At 39.9% G+C, this 19,612-nt stretch overlaps 1 protein-coding gene across 1 annotated transcript; it reads left to right on the top strand.

Moving 5' to 3' along the window:
• Nucleotides 1-4,840: 4,840 nt before the first annotated feature.
• LOC107811624 (uncharacterized) lies at nt 4,841-9,197 on the top strand. The gene is made up of 6 exons (XM_016636591.2): nt 4,841-5,255; nt 6,424-6,535; nt 6,836-6,928; nt 7,903-8,103; nt 8,497-8,740; nt 8,914-9,197. The coding sequence occupies exons 1-5, from the start codon at nt 4,957-4,959 to the stop codon at nt 8,728-8,730; spliced, it is 939 nt and encodes a 312-aa protein (XP_016492077.2). The 5' UTR covers nt 4,841-4,956; the 3' UTR covers nt 8,731-8,740; nt 8,914-9,197.
• The last annotated feature ends 10,415 nt before the right edge of the window (nt 9,198-19,612 follow it).

Genomic DNA, 19,612 nt, shown 5'->3' with positions numbered 1-19,612 from the left:
ATATTCAGTTGACTATTAAGCCTACAGGCTACTTTCATTCCGAGTTCGAAATAATCACTCGAATATTAAGCCTACAGGCTACTGTTATTCCGAGTTCGAGCAAGCACTCACTCGACCATTGTGCCTACGGGCCACATTATTTCGAGTTTGAAACATTCAGTCGACTATTAAGCCTACGGGCTACTTTCATTCCGAGTTTGAAATAATCACTCGAATATTAAGCCTACGGGCTACTGTTATTCCGAGTTCGAGCAAGAACTCACTCGACCATTGCACCTACGGGCCACATTATTTCGAGTTTGAAACATTTACTTGACTATTAAGCCTACGGGCTACTGTTATTTCGAGTTCGAGCAAGCACTCACTCGACCATTAAGCCTACGGGCTATTTTCATTCCGAGTTCGAAATAATCACTTGAATATTAAGCCTACGAGCTACTGTTATTCCGAGTTCGAGCAAGCACTCACTCGACCATTGTGCCTACGGGCCACATTATTTCGAGTTTGAAACATTCACTCGACTATTAAGCCTACGGGCTACTGTTATTTCGAGTTCGAGCAAGCACTCACTCGACCATTAAGCCTACGGGCTACTTTCATTCCAAGTTCGAAATAATCACTCGAATATTAAGCCTACGGGCTAACTTTATCTCGAGTTCGAGCAGACACTCACTCGACCACTATGCCTACGGACAACATTATCTCGAGTTCAAAACATTCACTCGACGGCTAATAAGCTACTTTTACTCTGAGTTTACGTTAACTCAACCATTACATTACACCTACGGATTATGTTCCTTCAGAGTTTGAATCATCGACTCAACAAGCAAACATAGGGGCTACAAATCTGATCGATCAGAGAGACTACGAGGTCAACATTCGACTACAAGGTCAACATTCAATTAAAAGTCTTCACAAAATAAAAATAAGTCGACCTCGTTATACATATATATACAAAAATTGCCTACGTGATTAATTTACAAACATGAAGAATTAGAAACTAAGCTTCCTGGTCGAGCTCTTCCCCGTCCTCATATCCGCTTTTGCTACCATCATCATCATCAGAAGCCAAGGCTTCAGCTTCTGCTTCAAGCTCTTTTCCCTTTTTTACCTCTTCGGTAAGGTCGAAACCTCGAGCGTGTATCTCCTCGAGGTTCTCCCTCAGAGACCTACACTTAGAAAGTTCGGCAACCCAATGAGCTCGAGCATCGGCGGTCTTCACCGCTTCCCGGGCCTCTATCTGAACAGCCTCATCATCAGCCCGATATACAGCAATGGACTTATCAGCCAAGACTTTCGACGACTCAACCTCCGCCTTAGCCTCACTAAGTCGTGTTTCAAGCTCATCGATCTTCTTAGCTTGAACCGACTCCTTTTGCTTAACACTTTGGAGTTGAACGTCGGCCGATAATAATTTTGTTAAGATGGTTTCTTTTTCCGCTGCCAGGTGGTCGAGAGTCTCCTTCCACCGATTACATTCAGCTCGGATTTGATCGACTTCTTTTTGAAGTAACCCTATCTTTTCGATTTTTTGCTGCAACTGAGACAATAAAGGGTTAACTTCCACAGTTGAGTCAGACTCATGCTTTAACAGAACGAGCCTCACCTGCTTATCGAGCTCGACCCCTTCTTCACGGACCTTAGCCAAATCTACTTGGAGATCCTTTATAGCCTCGTCCTTTTGGCTGCAAAGAAGCCGCAGGGCATCTCTCTCACCTGAGACCTTCCGGAGATCTGCCTCACACTAGCTAAGATCGACTCGAAACCTACTATTGGCCTGCACAGTAAGAAACACGAGTTAAGTATGGAAAATAACAAAGAAACCAAGTATGGAAGAATCATTACCCGAGTAATGAAACACTGAGCCTCCTCTAATAAAAGAGAAGCGTCACCGATATCGGAACCATCGTCGACTCCAGTTAAACAATCTCTAAAAGGATCCCCTTCACCAGAGCCTGCGCCGATGTCGGGAGTCTTCAACTCTTGAGCTTCCTTCAACGCCTCCTCAGAAAAAGATGGAAGAGAAGGTGAATGACCCATTGTCATAGCCCCGACCAAATCATTCGGAGTACTCCGGTCGAGACTCAGGTCTTCAGAAACCAACCCCGACAGGCACAGCCGCCATCGGCTCGGGGGCTCTAGCAACCTCGATGGCCTCCGTAGATCAGACTACCAAAGCCGAAGAGCCATCTTCTTCTTCTTCTTCTTCTTCTTCTTCTTCTTCTTCTTCTTCTTCTTCTTCTCTCAGTCGTTGGACCGAGTCAATCGAAAGGGCAATTGCTTTTTCCTCACCCTTTGAATTTTTGGCTTGGGGTCCTCTGTCCGAGAGGAAGCTCTTCACTTCTTATCTTTCCCCTATTTAGGGACTGGGGACTTGTTTCCTTCTTCACCGCTCGTAGGCCTCAAAGCGGCATCCCTGGTTACTCCTGCACAAAAGGAAGTCGGTAACAAATAGAACACAAAGAATACTTTGAAGGAAACAAGAAGCAACCCTGACCATGGTTCTTGGCCTCCCATCTGCCTTTTGCCAATTAACGCCAAGCGCGCTCGGCATAAGAGGAGGTCGAGGTTAACTTCCTAACCCAGTCCTCGAGGTCAGGCACTGCTTGTTGCATCCAAGTGGCAGCTGAACATCAGAAAAGGACATCAGAAAAAATCGGAAAAGGACATGAAAAGTGGACAAGAATCACTTACGGTCAAAATTCCATTCTTGAGGGAACGACATCTTCTCCTCCGGAATAAGATCACGGGTCCTCACTCGAATATAATGACCCATCCAACCCCGATCCTTGTCTTCATCGATGCTCGACATCAAAGCCTTCGATGCCCGATGATGAAGTCTGATTAGTCCTCGAAAGATCTGAGGCCGATACAGTCGTATGAGGTGGTTCAGAGAAAAATCCAACCCCCGGCTTTGATAGAGAAGAAGCGCAATGAGATCACTATACGCCATAAAGAGGGATGAATTTGGCCAAGGGTGACTTGATACCTTTTGCAGAAATCAATAATCACCGGGTCGACGGGTCCCAGTGTGAAGGGATAAGTATAAACACTTTAAAACGCCCTCCAAGTAAGTGGTGACACTCTCATCGGAAGATGGAATTTGCAACACGACCTCGGAACCCTAGTTGCAGTCTTTTGTGACGGCCTCGAAGTGATCCTCCATTATGGAGCACGTATACATCGATACGTATTCACATCGACCCGGAACGGAGGAAGGGTTCTCCACCTTAAAATCGATCTTCAAAGTGCACGGGCCAGGAACATAGTCATGAACGGACGGCTCCACCGGCGCCTTATCATCAAACGGCCGTGAGGAAGAAGCTTTTTACTTTTGAGGTATGGTTTTGGAAGTTTTCGCCATTGATATAAAAGGAAAGAGTGCAAAGGAAGGTGAAGAAATAGACAGCACAAAAATTCTGGTATGGGCGGCCCTGTAGCAGCGAAATAAAGAGGATAAATAAGAAAATTTGGAAGAAGAGAAGGCGCAAAGTGGAAAAGGTTGTATGGAAAGACTGTTTATAGACTAAGGCATGACGGTTCGGTATTAGCGGTGGCCGACCACCGTCTGACACACATTAAATGCTTCGGTAAAACCGAGCCAATGGGACAGCTATCACGTAAGTCAAGATCGGGTTCGATAGAAACGTTAGCATAAATTTAATCGACCCGCAGAGAAATCATATCGTTCCTCGCCACATCCTTTCCGAGAAACGAGGGGACTATGTGTGTACGGTGAAAACTGATTCTCAGTCATAAAGACCGGTCGAGACAATGACGTTTCAATCGAAGGGTATCCACGTGACAAGCTCGGACGAATTTCGAAGTAAGGGAGTCAAGCTTCGAGCTATAAGACCAATCAACAGCAAAACTCGATATCATTATCGAGCCCGTGTACGAATCGGACTACGGGGCAACACCGATCGACGCAGGCCCCGAATATTGATTCCCCAAGGCAGAATCGAGCTCGAACCAAGACTGGGGGTTTGATCTAACAACGAGCTCGAGCCAATGCTAACCTCACAGACAAGAACCGTTATAATCGCACCAAGGGAGAGAATCTTGGCGAGAATTAAGGAAGAGACAAACCATCATGGGTCCTCCACTATATGTATTATTTTATTATGTCGTTGTAGACAAAACAGGGACCCTCTACTATAAAAAGGGAGATAAACTACAATAGACGGGGATCCTCCCAAGATACATTGAGATTTCATTGTGCTTGTTTTTTTTACTCATTCAGTCTCCCTGTTCATCATTCCCGTTTTATAGCTAAAATACCTGTATTGTCATTTTTGTATCAAAAGGAATTTGCATACCCTTAGAACCATATCTAAATTTAACGTTATCCAATTTTTCGGGTAAACAATAACTTTAGTGAGTTGCATATCTTGAAAATTTCTTCTAAAGGCCAAAAATGTTTGTAACCATGAGTAACCTTTACAAGTTGCAGATTTCTTTTGCCATTATTCATTTTTTCTCCTCTCACCTTGCCGAAAAGTTCTCCGACACATTCGTCGGACTACAATAGGTTAGGAGGAATAGAAGAAGGGAGTGAATGGAGGAGGTGATTACATCGATGGAGATAGAATGATGAAAACATAAAAGAAATATTTGTCGGAAAGTATTTTTCGTAAAAACTATTTATTTTCCAGAAAAAAAGATGAGTAGTTTATTTTTTGGACCATTTCACGTGCCTGAAAACGTGAAAAACACTTAACTTGCCATGTCAGTTTTTTATATCTAAATGGCACATATGAGAAATGATTGAAGGGTTCAAATAGAACGGACATGAGATAGAACAGATAAGTAAAAAGTGCTAACAACTTTTAAGTTATTTGGCCAAAAACATAATCTACTCAATCATTGTTTTCGAACAATTGGTCCGTCCCTTGACTACAAAACCAACCGTTCAAATTAAACGTCACAAGATTCCCAAGGCAAAGAGACAGAGATATGGAACTACTCTATCTTCTCTGCTCCCTACTTTCAACTTCCATCACTTGTTTCTTCCTCTCCCTTCTCCTCCCTTTCCGCCTTCTCCTCCGCCACTTTGGCATCCGTTTTGACGCTGGAGCAGACTCTGTTTCTCTCTACGAAGGCACTGTCTGGCACGAACGCCGTCGTCCCGTTCACCATTCCTTCCGGTACCCGGTGCGCTACGCACTCATTGACCTTGACCATGCGCCTAATAATCCACCTGACCACCTCTCAGCTCACGAAGCTCGCTCCATTTCTGCCACCAACGGCCCCGTGTAAGTGTTGCTATTTTTTCTGCTCTTTTAGTATTGCTCATCTTTAATTTTTTTTTTCTAGTCCTGCGGCTGTTACAATTTGGTTGGTATAGTTAGAGAGAACTAATGACAAATATGAACAAAATGCCAAAACAATATTCCTACCTAACAACATATTCATGTAAACAGCAAAAGAGAAACAAATTAATTTCTACTACTATTAGAACTGTCATTTTTTTTTTCTGGGATAGACAAAAGAAAAATGAAATAATTATACCTAACAAATACTCTAAGTTAATAAGAAAATACTTACTCCTTTTCAAAAATAGTGAATTACAATTACTCTGACTTAGTAGCGGCAGTACATACTTTGTTTCATGGTACAGTTTAACTTCTGAAGTGCAAATATTTGGTACTGCTCCCGTCCCAATTTATGTGCGTTGTTTGACTGACACATAGTTTACTAAAGAAAGGATTATTAAAACTTATACTCCCTCCGTTCGTTGTTAGGTGAACCTGTTTGACTGGGCACAAAGTTTAAAAATAAATGAGGACTTTTGTAATTTGTGGTCCTAAACATGTCAGAAAGGGGTCCAGAGTATTTTGTGGTTATAAAACTTTTCATTAAGGGTAGAATAAAAAGTTTAAGCTAAATTGTTTTCAAATTTAGAAAGTGGTCATACTTTTTGGAACGGACCAAAAAGAAAATAGTTTCACATAAACTGGAACGGAAGGAGTAATAAAAAACAAGTGATTGACATTTGTGTGGCTATGAATCATCTCATTAAGAGTAAAATCAGAAGTTTAAAGTTGAATTGTTTCTAAAAAAAGTAAATATGACAGACAAAAATGGGAAGTATGCCATTTTTGAGGAAGATTGAGGCTGGATGTATTTTGCTTCCAGTTCTAATGGAAATCTCTTATGTACGTTGTTTGGCATAGTCTTATATAATTTGGAATTACCATGTGTTCTCCATTGTTAATTGCTTCTTGTATAAGGATTTATTTTCAAAATCAATATATATGAAGTTCATCTGTTGGTATCTTGTTGAGATACTAAGGCATATTGAGCCTTGGCATAAACAAAGTATCGATTGTGCACGCCAAGTCTGATTTCTGATGATGTAAACAAGTATAATATTCTAGTGTTTTCAATTTGATGGACTGATTACTCGTCTTGTTAAGGCAGTCTCTTGTTGACAATACCACCTAGTGTGGGATATGTGCAAAACCCGTTGAGTTTGTACTATTGCTATGATATTGAAGGCTCCTCGCAGAGTTTGGCGAAATGCATTGCTGAGGTGAGTCATTCTAATTGGTACATAACCAAAGATTTAGGTCTTACTTAGGTCTTAGTTCTGGACAAAAAGTTAGTGATCGTGTCTATCCATAAGCTATTGTCAGCAATCCAAGTTTGTTTGCGTAAGAGGTTCCTCACACTTTTTACCCAGAGCGACTCAAAAGGAAGATTTATTGTACCCAAATCTGTTCTACTTTACTGCTAATGTCCACCAGCTGCACGGGAAATTTCTTTAATCTTAGATGAAACAGTTAGTTATAAATCAAGATTCTGTCTATTTGCTAACTGAATTCTTTTTCAGGTGACTAACACCCCATGGGGTGAAAGAGTATCATTTTTGTTCAATCCAAACTCAGATGTAGTTGCCAAAGCCCTTCACGTTAGTCCCTTCATGGTAAGCCATCTTTAGGGATCACTATTTCGCATTGGCATCTTATTTCTTGCTTACTTTGAATTTCCTAACCTTCAATGGTGATATATAACACAAATAATATGCTCTTCATTTGTTAACTCATATTGTTCACAGAGCTCATTTCTCTATTCCATCTTTAGCCTGCTGTTTTATGCTACTTTCTCCTTCAAGATTATGTTTTTAAGTTATACAAACCTCAAACGTAATGTTGCCTAAAGGTTGAAATAGTTTAGAAATGCATACATCAGTTTGCTATATTGCTTGTTATTGAGTTCAAGACATTTTAGGCATTTGCATAATTTTTGGTGGCAAGTCTTGCGTTTGCATACTTTTGTTTATCAGAGATAAATGTAAGCCATTAACCATTCTTGAGATCTAATGACCTCTGAAGCACAACCAACAATCAATTTCGTGTTTTACTGATTTCTTTATCAACAAAAGTCCAAGTTAAGGGATAGAAAGGGTTCATGGTATCCTGTCCAACTACCACCAACTGCTCCTTGTATTTTCCTTTCAAGAATTTCCCTTCCAATCCAAATGAAGGGTCTCACCCTTCCTTTCAAGAGAAGTGGACATTGTCTTGGGATTTTTATTAGTATCAAAAGGTTGAAAAGGAACATTGCTTTGAGGCAGCCCAAAAAGGAAAGGTTGACTTTTAAGTTAGGACGGAGTACTAAAAATGAGACAGATCACTATGTGACAAGGTGTCGAATACAAATGTACTGATCTGCTTAGGTTGAGCAACCTGTTAACCTTTTGTACATGGCCTGGCTACTATCCTGAAATTTACCTACTACCTATTCCTAGTATCTAGGCACTCTTCTGATTTGAAAAGCTCAGTTTTGATAACATTAATTTTCTGGTTTAATAGTTTGGCTTTTCGTACATGTAGACTCTTTATCTTCATCATGTATAATAGCTTTTATTCATTACTAGTTTTGGGTAATTGATTGCAGGATATGCTGGGTAACTGGACCATGAAAACAAATACCCCTGGCAATAATCTGTTTGTTACAATTTCAGTAAATCACCCGAAACATGGTGACTATTTCTCAGCTTCATTGATGGCCAAAAGAGTATCTTCCTCCACACATACTGATATTGCTTTATTCTTCTGGCTAATGCCTCACAAGGTTGCACTATGGATATATTGGCAGGTAGCCCTTTTCACTGGAAGGAAATGCGAATGGACTCACTTTTCCATTATACTTGATATTAGGTTTAGTCAGGATATTATACTCTGAATATCTTGCGACAGTTTCAATAGTTCAATGGGCAGGGGTTTCTTTGTTGAATCTAGTTGTCATGTTGTCTGTTCTTTTTACTCCTAAATCTAAATTTTCTGTTTCATGTTAGGTTTTTCTGCTCCTAATTAATTAGAAGATCCTGTAAAACTTGAGTTGCTTTAGCCTACATAATTTAACTTTTTCTTAGAGCATTTAATTGTCTCACTGCATGTTTGATGCACAAATCAGAAGTAATCTCTGCTAAATCGTGTTTCTCAGAATGACTTTCATTACCTTTTTCCTTTTCACTATGTACATTCATAGGCTCTCAAGCTTTGGTGGAAGGGTGTTCCTTTCTTGCAACATCCAAGGTATTACAACCCTAGATACAGAGGAGAAGCCATACTATTTGATGAAAAGCTTCAATGCTGTCCAGCATTTGTATGTGAGACACAAAACAATCAACAGGCTGAAGAGCACTGTTCCAGTCCTGCAGCTCACTCAACTTCAGAACATCATTGCTTCACTTGGAGGGATGCAAAATGGCCCTGGTGCTAAAACAAATGTAGTAAGTGTGTAATAAGTTCCTATAATGTTATAACGTAAACATCTTTCTATTTCTTCTGGCCAAAGCCATTGTAGATTTTTATGTTCCAATGCATATATTTCTCCTTGTTTTATGTATTTCTTACAGAAAACATTTCCTTTTCTTGATCTTAATGCAACTTAATTTATTCACAGATTTGGAGTAACGCCTTTCCGCAAATAAATGGCCTTCTTTGACTCGCAAAGGTGTTAGATCCCCAAGTATGCTCATGTATACGTGGTCGTCAAGTAATAAAGTGACTCGAAAGTCAAATGTCGAACCCACAGATACTTACATTAATTGTTAATTAAGCAAACTAAATCAATTATTTGTCCAAGGTACTACTCAAAAGTGATGATTTTTCTACTAAAACTAGTATTTATAAGAATGCAGATGTTTATGATCGAGTTTTAATCAATGGAGATTAAGATTTCAAGGTTGTGGTCGGTTTATCAATCATATTGAGTTATTACACATGCTAATCTGAAATCTCTATGGTTGCTAGTTAACCAGATCATTTATATGAATAGCATGTGCCCATAGTACTATTTGCCTATCCACGATATATCAATCATGTATCCCTATGGTATTAAATCTATCAGGAACGAATGAATTACAATATTCAACTAAGCGAGACTGTTAGGTATATCCTATTCTAATCTAAACACAGCTTTCCAAAGCATAACATAGATAATAAATAGAACTTAACTTCTGGCCAAACAATCACAAAATTAAAGAAACAACCAATAACGAGAATTCGTATTAACTAGGATATAATCAACAAGCTTAAATATTCATGTCAACCACAACCCCGGAATTAGAAAACCTAGCTACTCATAGTTATGAAAAAAAATCGTAAGAGTATTGAAAATCCTAAAATTACTAAGACAAGATTAAAAGAAGAGAAACTAGATGATCGAATCTTTGCTCCGTTAGTGCTCCAATGTGTGTTCTTTCCTCCAATGGTCGAACTCTCCTTCAAAAATTAGGTTATGTGCCTTTTATATGCGTTTTGGGAAGGGGGGGGGGGGAGGGGGAGGAATGCACTAGGCACAAAAAACTTTCCCTAATCCCGCTTGGAAAACTTTCTTGGCTCCAGTGCTATGGGCACTACCAGACAGTACATTGGATTTTGTAGACCCTCAGATTTCAGCGCCACATGCACCACTAGACGGTGACCTGGACGCTGAAATTTCATCTCTGAAATTCTCCAAGTATTGGGCGCCACAGGTACTGCCAAATGATAGCATGCACACTGAATTTATCCTTCACTCATATTTCTTCAATACTTACTTCAACTTCCTCGCTTTCAATTATTTTCATTCTAAATGCTTCCTACACATAAGCAAGCCTTATTTAGCTCAAAAGTACTTCCAAAATAATACAATTCATACCAAATACACACACGATATGAGGTTCAAATATGCTTAAAACATGTACATTTAGCCGAATATTACTATCCCACACTTAGATTATTTTTTTCTCGCCCTCGAGCAACTTTAAAATTTAGCACAATAGGAATGAGCACTTTCAAGATATACTCAAGCATCAACCCAGTGACAATGGCTTAGGGCGACGCTTAGAACCAAACATATGAACTATTAACACCTTTACTCAGAGTTTTAACATGGCAAGACTATTTAAGACATTCAAGTGACCCCCTCTAACATACTAGCCTCAAAATTTGACTCCAGTACATTCCATTCTATGATTTATTTCCCTATGCCAACTCAAGAATCGAGTTCGTCACCAATCCATGTGCCCTCACCAACAAACAAAGAAGGAGAGTAGTCTGCACACTCAAATATGAATTCAAATGTAATTTAAGGACTTAAGTATGAAAAGAATTTGCTCACTCTCTCAAAGAAATTCATGTGCCGCCCAAGGTCGTACCATAGGCTTGCCCGTAGTGTTAGTCTCGACTAATTGAAGCCCGTACAATCCAGGATCAAGTAGGGCACAACATGTGTTATGTAGGCTAAGGAACGAGTAGGAAATATTTAGGAAAATAGTGACTAACCTCCCTAAGCATTTTAATACAAAACAACTTTTGCATTCAAGAGCTCACACTTATCATAACCACTTCCAAGGCCTTGCCAAGAAACTAAAATAAAAATAGGCTCTTTTTCTTTAAGCACTTCACATATTGATAACTCAATAGCTCAGACAAGGTATATTTGGGAGAAGTAATTTTTTTTTGTGTTTTCTTCCCTTTTTTTTTTTTTCAACTTGTGTTTTGCTTCTTTTTTTCCCTTCTAACACACTCCGTATTTTTGGCATTTCTGCTTAGTGGTTCTTTTATAACACCCGTGCACTTTTCTTCCTTTCTATAGGTCCACTCAAAAGCTACCCAGTTTCTTCTTCACCATTCCTATTGCTCATTCTTGCAACTTAAGTGCTTATTGAAGTAAAGGTTTAAAAAAATATAATTAAGAACAAAAAGGGTATCAGCTTGTAATAATGTGAACAATGGTAGGCAATAAGGTTCAACGACTAATCAAAGAGATGCATATATCATCTTTTAGACTCACAAGATTTAACCATTTCGCTTTGACTCATACATGAGGTAAGTTTTAGAATAACAAGGGATAACACAGAATATAACTCTAAACCTCATATCACACGATGCACATGATCTCCTCAAGATGGTTCAGACTCGACTCCCAAATTAAAACAAATAGGCACGGTCAATATAATTCACACATAATAGAAGTAATAACAAGAGTCAAGAAAAAAGACTAAGTGTCAAGGGAAAGTCACAAATATTTGATCGGGGAGTGATTCATCGCTTATTGTTGGAAATTGGCATTTTGAAGGTTTTATAGTTTACTAAGTTTGACTTGCAGTGGACTTTGGTGATATCAGATCCCGTTTGGTATTCCTAGACTAGGGATGGGTTCGTTTATTCATATCGGACTTGTGTGTGAAATTTGATTCTATTTCGAGTTGTTTAAGTATCACTCGTCGCATTTGGAGTTAGTTGATAGAAGATAAAAGCTTAGGATATTGATTAATTTGGTTTGGGGTGCGATTCTTGGCTGTGATGTTATTTTAAGTGTTTTGAGGCCTCACATAGGTCCGAGTTATATTTTTGAACTTGTTGGTATTATTGTCCCGAGTGGCTCGGGTGAGCTTCAGACCACCCGGAGCATGTTCAAATTTGGTAGATTTTGCTGGTCCTGGTGTGCTTCGCAATCGCGAAGGAGGTCCCATGATTGCAAAGAAGAAACTTGGAGGGGGGAAGCTGTTGGCCTTTGCGAACGCAAATCTGGAAACGTGAACACGACTCCTCTTCGCGAACACATAAGAGCCTACGCGAACGCGAAGTAGGAAGAGGAAGGGAAAGGCTGGCAGGCTTTGGCCTTTGCGAACGTAGCAGTGGGTCCGCGAACGTGGAAGGTTGTGATCACGTCCAAAGCACACCTCAAAAGAGCTATGAAACGGTCGTTTGCAATAATAGAAACCCAACTAAGAGTCAGGGTGTCGAATCCACAGGGAGTTAAGATGGGATTTAGGGGTATATGTTTCAACGTGAGTGATTGGATTATCTAGATTGCACTTCCACAATAAGATTTATGTTCTATTTCTAATTTTACTCTATTGATTGCAAAATAAAGGAAGAAGACTAGAGAAAATTATTTTTAATTCTTTTTTTCAAATGAATAAAAAGCCTAGGGCTATGACCATTACCTAGGTATTTGTCTAATGGGATAAAGACTTTAGTGCTTATTTTGTTGATTGGGGTGTATTATAGTTATCAACTCGAAATTACCCACTCAATACCTCTCGGTCAGAGAGTGGTTTTGCCCAATTTAGCTTTATCATGACCAAATGGGTATAACTCAAAACAGTTGATAAGAGCTCAAGTCAGGTTATTACTATTTCTTGGTTGCTGCTCCAGTTGCTACTCCACCTGCACAGCTAGCCATGGGTGGAGGACAGGCGGGTAGAGGTCGTCCTAGAGGGGGAGGACATGCCCGTTCTTATGTGATTCCTAAGAGGGTTGAGGCAGTTGCATTAGATGCTGTCATCACATGTATTGTTCTGGTCTGTCATAGAGATGCATCAGTTTTATTTGATTCGGGTTCCACTCATTCATATGTGTCATCCTATTTTGCTTCATATTTGGATGTGTCTTGTGAGTCTTTGGGTACTCCTGTTTATGTGTCTATACCTTTTGGGGATTCTATTGTGGTAGACCGTATCTATCATTCTTGTTTGGTCACTGGGTTATGAGACTAGGGTTGACCTTTTGTTACTCAATATGGTGGATTTTGATATGATTTTGGACATGGATAGGTTGTCGCCATATCATACTATTCTTGATTGTTATGCTAAGACCATGACATTGCCTAAACCGGGTTTGCCACGGTTGGAGTAGAGAGATACATTAGATTATGTTCCTAGTAGGGTGGTATCCTTTCTGAAGGCATAAAGGATGGTTGATAAGGGGTGCTTGGCATACTTAGCTTTTGTGGAGGCATGTCAGTGTTGATACCCTTACTGTTGAGTTAGTTCTGGTAGTGAGAAATTTTCCATATGTGTTCCAGCAGACCTACTGGGCATGTCACCCGATAGGGATATTATTTCGGTATTGACTTTGTGTCAGGAACTCAGCCCATCTCTATTCCACCATATTGCATGGCCCCAGTAGAGTTGAAGGAATTAAAGGAATAACGTTAGGAGTTGCTTCACAAGGGTTTAATCAGGCCTAGTGTTTCTCCTTGGGGTGCTCCAGTTCTATTTGTGAAGAAGAAATACGACTCTATATGGATGTGTATTGACTACAGGAAACTGAATAAAGTTACTTCCAAGAACAAGTACCCACTACCACTTATTGATAATTTTTTTGATCAACTTCAGGGTGCTTGGGTATTCTCGAAGATTGACTTGAGGTCGGATTATCATCATTTGATGATACGGGATTCAGATATTTTGAATACAGCCTTTAGGAATCGCTATGGTCACTATGAATTTTTGGTGATGTTATTTTAGTTGACCAATGCCAAAGCATCCTTTATGCACTGGATGAATAGTGTATTCCATCCATATCTTGATTCTTTCTTCATCGTGATCATTGATGACATATTGGTATATTCTCGCATCCGGGAGGATCATGAGAAGCACTTGAGGATCGCACTCCAGACTTTGAGGGAGAAGAAGCTATATGCTAAATTCTCCAAGTATGAGTTTTGGCTTGATTCAGTGGCATTGTTGGGCCATGTGGTGTCTATTAAGGGGATTAAGGTGGATCCGAAGAAGGTGGAGGCAGTTCAGACTTAGTCCAGACAGTCTTCTGCTACTGAGATCCAGAGTTTTCTAGTCTTGGCCGGGTATTACCACCGTTTTATGGAGGGGTTTTCATCCATACCAGATCCTTTGAATAGATTGACTCAAAAGGGTTCCTCATTCAGCTGGTCTGACGAGTGTGAGGAGAGTTTTCAGAATCTCAAGACTGCCGTGACCACATCTCCAGTTCTGGTTTTTCCTTCAGCATTAGGTTCTTATACGATTTATTGTGATACTTCACGGATTGGCATAGGATGTGTATAGATGCAAGAGGGTAGAGTGATAGCTTATGCTTCACGTCAGTTGAATCCCCATGCGAAGAACTACCCAATGCACAATTTGGAATTGGCATCCATGATTTGGAGGCATTATCTTTACAGTGTTTCATAAGAGGTGTTCACGGATCACAAGAATCTCCAACGCTTATTCAAGCAAAAGGATCTAAACTTAAGGCAACAAATGTGGTTGGAGTTACTGAAGGATTATGATATCACCATTCTTTATTATCCCGAGAAGGCCAATGTGGCAGTCGATGCTTTGAGTAGGAAGGCTGAGAGAATGGGTAGTCTTGCTTTTATTTTTTTTAGGGGGGGGGAGACCGTTAGCTTTGGATGTTCAAGATTTGGCCAACATGTTCGTGAGGTTAGATGTTTCAGAGCCTAGATGGGTTCTTGCTTGCGTGGTTTCACTGTATTTTTTGTTTGAGAGCATCAGGGCACATTAGTATGATGACCCCCACTTGCTTGTCCTTAAGACACGGTGCAACACGGTGATGCCAAGGTGGATACAAGCCGAATTTTTGTGCCCATTATTGATGGATTATATGAGTTTATTTTTGAGGAGGCCCATAATTTTCGGTATGCCATCCATCCGGGTGTCATGAAGATGTATCAGGAATTGAGGCAACACTATTGGTGGCGGAGGATGAAGAAGGATATTGTTGAGTATGTTTCTTGGTGTTTGAGCTGTCAGCAGGTGAAGTACAAGCATTAGAGACCATGTGGTTTTCATCAGAGGCTTGATATACTAGAGTGGAAGGGGAGCGTATCACTATGGATTTTGTAGTTGGACTTCCACAGACCTTGAGGAGATTCGACATTGTGTGGGTTATTGTGGACAGACTGACCATGTCTTCACACTTCATTCCATTCATGACTACCTATTCGTCAGAGCATCTGGCTCAGATTTACATTTATAAGATTGTTCGTCTTTATGGTGTGCCTCGAGCTGAGTACGACATTTCATCCATATACAGACGGGAAGTCCGAGTGCACTATTAAGATTTTGGAGGACATGTTACGTGCCTATGTTGTTGATTTCAGGGGTTCATGGGATCAGTTTATTATGTTAGTAGAGTTTTCATACAACAACAACTATTAGTCGAGTACCCAAATATCTCCTTATGAGGCCTTATATGGGAGGCGATGTCATTCTACGGTTGGTTGTTTTGAGCCTGTGGAGGCTAGGTTATTGGGAACTGATTTGGTTCGAGATGCTTTGGAGAAGGTGAAGTTGATTCAGGAGCGGCTTCGTACAACATAGTCCAGGCAAAAGAGTTATGATAATAGGAGGGCTCGTAATGTGGCATTCATGGTGGGTAAGAGGGTTCTAATCTATGTTTCGCCCATGAAGGGTGTGATGAGGTTCGGGAAGAAGGGCAAATTGAGCTCTCAATATATTGGCCCTTTTGAGATTCTTGAGAGATTGGGTGAGGTGCCCTAAAGACTTGCATCACCACCTAGCTTATCGGGAGTTCACCTGGTGTTCCATTTTATCATGCTCCAGAAGTATTATGGTTATCCGTCACATGTGTTAGATTTCATCTCAGTGCAATTGGACAAGGATTTGACTTATGTTGAGGAGTCGTGGCTATCTTAGACAGGTAGGTCTAGAAGTTAAGGTCAAAAAACATTGCATCGGTGAAGGTTTAGTGGGAGATCGAGCATGATATGCAGATACGATATTCTCACCTTTTTGGCACTTCAGGTATGTCTTTATACTCGTTCGAGAACAAACGTTTATTTAAGAGGGGGGAATGTAATGACCCGGCCGGTTGTTTTGTGTATCGTATCTCATTTCCCCCATTTCATGCTTTACATATGTGTATTTACGGTTGCATCACTTGGGGGATCGATTGGTGTGGTTTCAGGAATGTTTTGGATTGATTTAGGACACTTAGTCCCATTGGTTTGAGGCTTAAGTTGTAAGAGTTGACTGGAGTTTGAATTTTGTGTAGACGACTCCAGAATTGTGTTGTGTTGATTCCAATAGCTTCATATGGTGATTTTGTACTTAGACGTATGTCCGGATGTAGATTCAGAGGTCCGTAGGTTGATTTGATATTTTTTGGCAAAAGTTGGAAAGTTGAAGTTTTGGGCGATTGATAGGTTTGACCGAGGTTTGACTTGGTAGATATCAGGTTCAGATTGTGGTTCCGAGAGTTGGTATAGGTCCATTGTGTCATTTGTGACTTGCAAGAAAAATTGATGTAATTCCGAGTTGATTTGACATGGTCCAGCATGAGTTTTAGAAGTTGAAAGTTCATTAGTTCATTAAGCTTGAACTGAGGTGCGATTCGTGTTTTTGATGTTGTTTGGTGTGATTTGTGGCCTCGGGTAGGTTTGTATTATATTTTGGGATTGGCTGGTGTGTTTGGACGGGGTCCTGGGGGCCTCAGGTGAGTTTCATATGTGTTTCAGATCATTTGAGGTTGTTTGGGGTGATCAGATCTAGTGCTCTCGCACCTGCGACATTTGGTCCGTAGGTGCGAGTCCGCAGAATTGGAAAATACAGCACATATGCGGTGTTTGGTCGAGCTGTAGGAGTTCTACAGATGCTGTCATGTGTGCGCAGAAGTGATCGGAGAAGCGTTCCTCGGTCCGTAGGAGCGGCGCTGCATGTGCGGCTAATGGCCCGCAGAAGCAGAATTGTGGGACTTAAGTGAAGTACGCATCTGCAATGATATTTCCGTAGATGCGTCATCATAGATGTGACTGTTGAACCGCAAAAATGAAAAGGCTAGGCAGAATATAACTATGATGACGTTTTAATTTCATTTATCACAATTTGAGCTAAAGAGCTCGATTTTGGATGATTTTGGAGGGAATTTTCACAATTTGGATTGGGGTAAGTATTTTTTACTTAGATTTGTTTATATTTCATGATTCCCACCACGATTTTTGTGTTTGATTGATGATTTGAATTGGATAAATTGGGAATTTTCGTAAAACCTTTTCTAATTCATAAATTGATGATTTGAAGGGCGATTTTAGGTCGGAATTTGATGGTTTTGTATGGTTGGACTCGTATCGGAATGGATGTTCAAAATTTGTGAGTTATTTCGAGTTCCAGGGTGCAGGCCGGGGGTTGCTTTTTAAGTTGACCTTTTGATTTTCGTTAAAAATTGAAGCTTTATTATTCGAAATCGTCTCCTATTGCTTTTATTTATGATATTAAGTTATTTGGCTAGATTCGAGCCGTCCGAAGGTGAATTTTCGCGAGAAGGGCTCATTCGTGGATTGACTTAACTTGTTTGAGGTAAGTATATTGCCTAACTTTGTGTGGGGAAAACTACCTTGTAGGATTTGGTCTAATTGCATTATTTTAATTATGTGAAAGACGTGTACATGAGGTGACGAGTGTGTGCACGGGCTTATATATGGTAATTGACTGGCTTAGACTTTTAAGTTATCATTATGCATTAAATTGAAGTTGTTGTTACATGGAATATCTTTAATTTTTGAGTTATTTTACCATTTCATTGTGTTGTTGTTGTTGAAATTATTGTACACATTGTTGTTGTTGAGTCGTGGGCTTTGTAGTGTTATGGCATTGGTATAGTTATTTGGGCACTATTGTGGTATATGGTCACGTGTGATGTGAGTTGATTATTGTGTTGTGATAAGATGTGCATGCAGCGGCATAAGGGTGGTGTTATTGATATGCATGCAGCGAGATAAAGGGTTTTTTATGCACATGTTGCTAGTAAGGGGAATTACTTCATTTGAAGCGCACGTGGCGAGATAAGGGGGCTAAAGCGCATGGAGATATTTTGGGTAAAACATATTTTTAAAATAAATGTAAGGCTCACGCGGCGTGATAAGGAAGATTTGTGACTTGTGAATTGTGATTTTGGGATATGGTACCTCAGGGTGATTCTTGTTGTAAATTCTGTGTTGGAACGGGTTGATGATTTGAAATGTTATTGCTTTCCTTAATTTATTTCACTTTTATTTTAATTGTGTTTTGATTATTAGGTGTTTACTCTTGTTGCCATTTATTTCTTTTACTTTTCGTTGTTAGCTTAAAATTAATATTATGCACATGATTTAATGTCTAGTGAGTGTCTTGACTTCTACCTTGTCACTACTCCATCGAGGTTAGTCTTGATACTTACTAGGTTACCGTTGTGGTGTACTCATACTACGTTTCTCCATGTTTTGTGTAGATCCAGGTACTTGGGAGCGTGCCAAACTTTACCTAGTTGGTTTTGAGTTGCTAAGGAGACTTCAAGGTATACCTACCATCCCGCTCGCAGGACTCGGAGTCATCTTCTGATATTCCCTTCACTAATGTTTATTTTCATTCAAGAACAATGTTGTATTTAGAGATTTCTAGTGTATTCAGTAGAGCTTATGACTCTGTGCTACTGGTTTTAGGGATTTAGCTTTTATTATGTCATTTATTAGTTCAAGTTAATAGCCAAGTTGTTTATTTCGGTTAAATTCTCAGCACGTACTAGGCTTACCTAGTCTTAGAGACCAGGTGACATCACAATCCTAAAGGTGGGATTTTGGGGTCGTGACACATAGTGTCCACCTCTACTTATTTATTTATGTCTATGTATTCTCTTCTAGACATATATTTTTTTAGTTGATATTAATTACTCCTATCAAATGCTCGTGATGTACTGACATCGGGTTTTGAGTAGGTTTTAGACACTGTGGTCATGTTTAAACCCTTTCATTGATTATTTATTGATGTTGTTTATTTGAAATATATTCCATATTGTTATTTATATCATAAAATAGTTAATGGCTTAACAATTGGGTACAATTGTGTTAATTTGGTGTTGGCTTGCCTAGCAAGTGCGTTAGACGCCATCATGACTTTTGGTGGGATTTTGGATCATAACAAGTTGGTAAAGAGCACTAGGTTCATATATGTCTCACAAGTCACGAGTAGGCCTAATAGAGTCTTGTGGATCGGTACTGAGACGTGTGTATTTATCTTTGAGAGGCTATAGGGTTTTAGGAACTTTCCCTTTCTTGATTCCGTATCGTGCAACTTTATCTCGGCTTGAAGCCTATATCTCCAGTTCTTTCCCATTCATTCATTGAGATAATGAGTGGTCGATATCAGTTGAACACCGGCGATTTTTGATGATAATACAAATGTGGTACGTGATGTTTTTCCCCTGTGTATAAGTACATACTTCAGTTGTCACTTTGCGGAAGAGGTTGTCATCTATTGTAGCCTCAGTTTTAGTGTTTTCCATGGGTTTGGGGCCTTATAAAATGTATTGTGATGATTTATGCATTGGTCTTGATGCGGTGTTGATGTAAA

This window comes from Nicotiana tabacum, chromosome 17 (assembly GCF_000715075.1).
Source record: "Nicotiana tabacum cultivar K326 chromosome 17, ASM71507v2, whole genome shotgun sequence".
Classification (NCBI taxonomy): domain Eukaryota; kingdom Viridiplantae; phylum Streptophyta; class Magnoliopsida; order Solanales; family Solanaceae; genus Nicotiana; species Nicotiana tabacum.
The sequence above is the reverse complement of the archived record's forward strand: the minus strand, read 5'-3'. Positions and strand labels throughout refer to the sequence as shown.

What these genes read in the sequence shown, in the direction of transcription:
- LOC107811624 (XM_016636591.2), top strand. Translation starts at nt 4,957, where the DNA reads ATGGAACTACTCTATCTTCTCTGCTCCCTACTTTCAACTTCCATCACT. An exon ending in TCTGCCACCAACGGCCCCGT is followed by an intron (nt 5,256 to 6,423) that starts GTAAGTGTTGCT and finishes TTGTTAAGGCAG; the next exon opens with TCTCTTGTTGACAATACCAC. An exon ending in CACTATGGATATATTGGCAG is followed by an intron (nt 8,104 to 8,496) that starts GTAGCCCTTTTC and finishes GTACATTCATAG; the next exon opens with GCTCTCAAGCTTTGGTGGAA.